The sequence below is a fragment of the Castanea sativa genome, chromosome 12 (genome assembly GCF_040712315.1).
Source record: "Castanea sativa cultivar Marrone di Chiusa Pesio chromosome 12, ASM4071231v1".
Taxonomy (NCBI): Eukaryota; Viridiplantae; Streptophyta; class Magnoliopsida; order Fagales; family Fagaceae; genus Castanea; species Castanea sativa.
Window position 1 is genome coordinate 45,987,701 of NC_134024.1, and position 4,263 is coordinate 45,991,963.

The 4,263-nt window shown below is 34.6% G+C and overlaps 1 protein-coding gene across 1 annotated transcript; it reads right to left on the minus strand.

The window, feature by feature from the left end:
• Nucleotides 1–753: 753 nt before the first annotated feature.
• Nucleotides 754–3,031, minus strand: LOC142618812 (serine/threonine-protein kinase OXI1-like). Its single transcript, XM_075791844.1, has 2 exons — nt 2,517–3,031; nt 754–1,811 (listed from the first exon to the last, which is right to left on the minus strand). The coding sequence occupies exons 1-2, from the start codon at nt 2,903–2,905 to the stop codon at nt 965–967; spliced, it is 1,236 nt and encodes a 411-aa protein (XP_075647959.1). The 5' UTR covers nt 2,906–3,031; the 3' UTR covers nt 754–964.
• Nucleotides 3,032–4,263: the final 1,232 nt, after the last annotated feature.

Sequence of the window (4,263 nt, forward strand, 5' to 3'; positions counted from 1 at the left end):
CAAATTTCTCATATACATCTTTTTTTATGTGTGAATTTTGAAAATCTAATTGTTGAATTTCACACTCATGCATATCAAATTTCGTTCAAATTAGATACTATTTACTATTCGATCAATAAACTTATTTTTTATATACAATTTTAGATCACAAAAACTTGAAACTTTAACATTTCTTTGATGGCATAACAATTGATCTTTGATTTTCTTGAAATTTTGCAAACATGAAAAATATAATAAGAACATGCAATCCAATAGGTTAAATTTTTAAAATTCACACTCAATATAAAAATATATAAGATGTTGGAAGGGTTGGAGAAAAACTTTATTCTTTGATGGCTATTAGTAGTTGACATCATGGGAGGCCATTCGACATCGAAAAGGTCGAGATCTAGCAAGACCATAATTTGGCTATGATTGCTCTCTAACCTTTCAATGACTTACCATCACTGTCTCCCCCCACGTATCTATGCCTTATCCTGTCGTTGCTATTGAGTTGTCAACTAGGATTCCGGCCATTGAAACCATGGAATAATGGAACCACTCAATTCATAACCTAATGTTGTGTAGTCGACAAGAAGTTTTTTCATTCACAACCCAACATAGTGGGAATGAGTAGTAGGACCAGCCAACCCATTCTCAACCTTAGTTGCCAATCAAAGTTGTGATGGAGATTCCATTGCAATTATATACAAAAAAAAGGAAAAAAAGTTATTATTGATAAACAAAAAAATTAATTTCAATGATAAATTCAAATTAGAACCAATAATATTTTACTGTTAAAAATTTGTTGTGAAAATGTTATAAATGTAGTACTTCTCAATTATATACAGTTGAGAATAAAACTTTAAAAGCTTACATATGCCATTATGTCATCGTCTATATCTACAGTTAAAAATATTCAACAAACACACTATATGATCCCTCGGACAAATCATAATCAATAATAATAATAAAAAATTTTAAATCAAAAAATTGGAAAAGTATCAACATTCTCAATGGGTTTCTGATTCAATTCTTCCACCCACACCTTCTTGCTCAAATTCTCTTCTTCATTGACATCATTATTATTCCCAAAAAATATTTCTTGGACAAATAATTCCACATCAATTTTCTTATTCCCCTCCATACCCACCTCATTTTCATTTCCGGGAATAAAAGGTGGCCTTGAGATTCTTAACACCGAGTCCCACTCAACCTTTCTAAAAAAATCATGACCCTTAATTCCTTCCACATCAATTCTCTTCTTTGGGTCCTTTTCCAACAACTTTGCAATCAAGTCCCTCAACGACGTCGTTTCACCAACGAGATCCGGCTCCTTCGACAAAATCCGATAAAACGTTTCCTTCCTATTCGACCCTCTAAACGGCGTCGTACCGTACAACATTTCGTAAAGCATAACACCAAGCGACCACCAATCCACTGCGAAATCGTGACCGTTCCCTGCCACGATCTCGGGTGCCACGTACTCCTCTGTCCCAACGAACGAGTTGCACTTCGACTCGGTCTCTGACTCGGACGAGTTTGGCGTTCGACTCGGCAGTGAGTCATCGTTCGGGGCAATGCCCGTGTTACAGAAAAACTTGTGTAGCAAAGAGAGGCGCTTTTTTTTGGGTAACTCGGGCTTAGGGACTGAGTTGCAATTTGGAGAAGATCGAGGGGTTTTTGGTGAAAATCTTGTGGAGAGGTCGAAATCAACTAGCATTATGTGACCGTTTTCTTGAATCATAACGTTTTCTGGCTTCAAATCTCTGTACACTATTTCTAAACTGTGTAAATATTCCAATGCCACAACTAGCTCTGCCGCATAAAACCTATACATTAAAACACAAAATCACTGTCAAATTATGCCCCACTTTTTTAAATAATAAAAAAAAAATCATAAATTATCCATCACAACAATACTCCAATGCACCACAAATAATAAAAAAATCAAATCCAACTCTCAATTATTAATTTCTATTTTTTATATAATTTGATAATTATGAAAGATCTAACGTATTAGTTGATTAGATGAGAATGTATCAGTTAAGCTATAAGCTACGGCTTTGGTTTATGCATTTTACTTCCATTATTTCAATCCAAAGCGACAAAATTACATAATCTTTAAGTTCAGCAAAAAAAGAAAAAAAATGTTCCGTCAAAACCAAAAAATATTGTATTTTTTTTAAGCTCATAGAAAATCTTTAATTATTACATTTTGATAGAGTAAAATAAAATTATTATGGTTATATTGGACAGAATAGAGACTAAATATAGCAATTAAGCAGTTTTGGAGCGTTGTAAGTGCGCGTGCTTCAATCAAAAGAAAAGCTTGTATGTGGGCTTGTCCCACGTCAAGGAGTTTGTATGGTGTGCGTATGTTTAATAATGGCTCCGCCACGACGACGCTAACTGTCGCTTGCAGTTTTAAAATTGATATATCGTTGTACGTGTTTATGTTTCCATTAAAAAAAAAAAACCTCAATGAACCAATAAAAATGAGGTTGTCGAAACAAGGTGTAATAAATTGTGCGTACCTAATGACTTCATCGGAGAACATTTTCTCGGTCTGTCTTCTCCTCAAAGAATTAAGGTTCCCACCGGGACAAAAATCAATGGCGTAAGCGACGACGTTTTGGGTGGCCAAAGCTCCACGCAACCTCGGCAAAAGCGGGTGGCTAAAACGACGTAGTACTTCCTGTTCGAAAAAGATCCTCCTGTACTCGTTTCCATTAACGACGTCGTCGTTCTTGCCTTTTTTCTCAATCAAAGACTTGGAAATCACTTTTAGCGCTAAGAACTCGGTGGCTTTGTCTCTCGCAAGAAACACCACCCCTTTGGCTCCTCGACCGACGGCCGAGATCACTTCGAGGTTGTGAAGATCTAAGGCTGGGATTTGTTCGAGTTCTTCTTCGTCGAGTTTCATGACCGGAAACTTGGAAGGAACCGGGTGGTTGCAGGTTGGTGTTCAGACAAAACAATATGGGATCTAATGTGTTGGACAGAGAAATGGGTTTTATATAAAAGGTTTGAGAGAGGGTGTGAGTAATGTGAGTTTCTTGACGAAGAAGATTTCAAAAAGAGTTAACACGTGAGTACGTCGGTAGATTATTTTTCAGAAACTGTAAAAATTGAGATTCAAAGATTAAACAAGAATCTGGAAGCCTCTGCGTTGAAAAATGGGTTTTATAAAGATTTGAGAGAGAATTGACACGTGTCAAGATTTGAGTGATGGAAGCAATAAGTTTATAGCCACTAAACTTGATTATTTTTCACAAAATATTTTACAGCTGTTAAAGTCGAGATTCAAAATTGAACAAGAATTTGGGAGCCTCTGTATTGAGAAATGGGTTTTATAACGCGTAAGTGATGTGCTTAATGAGCAAGATTTGAGAGAGAGTTGACACGTGGCAAGATTTGGGGGAGGGGTTAGCGTTGTTGGAAAAATAGTGGAAGGAGAGCCCGAAAAGAAGGGAAGGAAATGAGGTGTGGGATGACTAAAAAAGCAAAGAGAGGAAATGGGATGACGTGTTTGCGTGGGTGGGTTTGCTTCTAGAAACCGTGCGGCCAAGGAAATGGAAACGTTCAAAATTAGAATAAGCATGTTTATATTTTTATTGCCACGAGGTGCGAAGAATGTTACAAGTTAGCCAAGCTGTCCGCCAAGCTGCTTTATAGTAGAAATTGACTATTAAAAGACAAAACATTATTCTCAATATCTAAGGTCCTGTTTTGACACACACCCACTCAAACACATGTTTTTAATTTTTAAACAATATTTTACATATTTTATATACTTTTTTATCTATATATGTTTTCAATTTTTAAGTGCATATACCAAACAGTTTCTAAATTTTTCAAAAATGTGATGCTAACAATGCGAATGCCTAAAATATGACTATTTCTATATTTGATTTGACTAGTTGCGCATGCTCAAGGAATCTTTTATATAAAAAAAAAAAAAAAAAAAAACTTCTACATCTCAGAATGTTATGCATGCACAAAAATTCTTCTATTTTTTTAGATGACAAAACTGTCTTAAGTATATTAATTTAGGATTGTTGTATTTTCTAATTACCAAAATATTTAGAATTAACCTAATCCTAGAACATTTGTAGAAAAAGTTATTGGTTATTGAGTGAGATATTTTCTTTACTTTCAAAAAAGTGCAAATCAAAGAGGGAAATCTTGTTATAGATTATATATATACATACATACATATTTATATATATGTGTGTATATATATATATATATATATTCTCAAAACATCATTTAGTTTGTAAA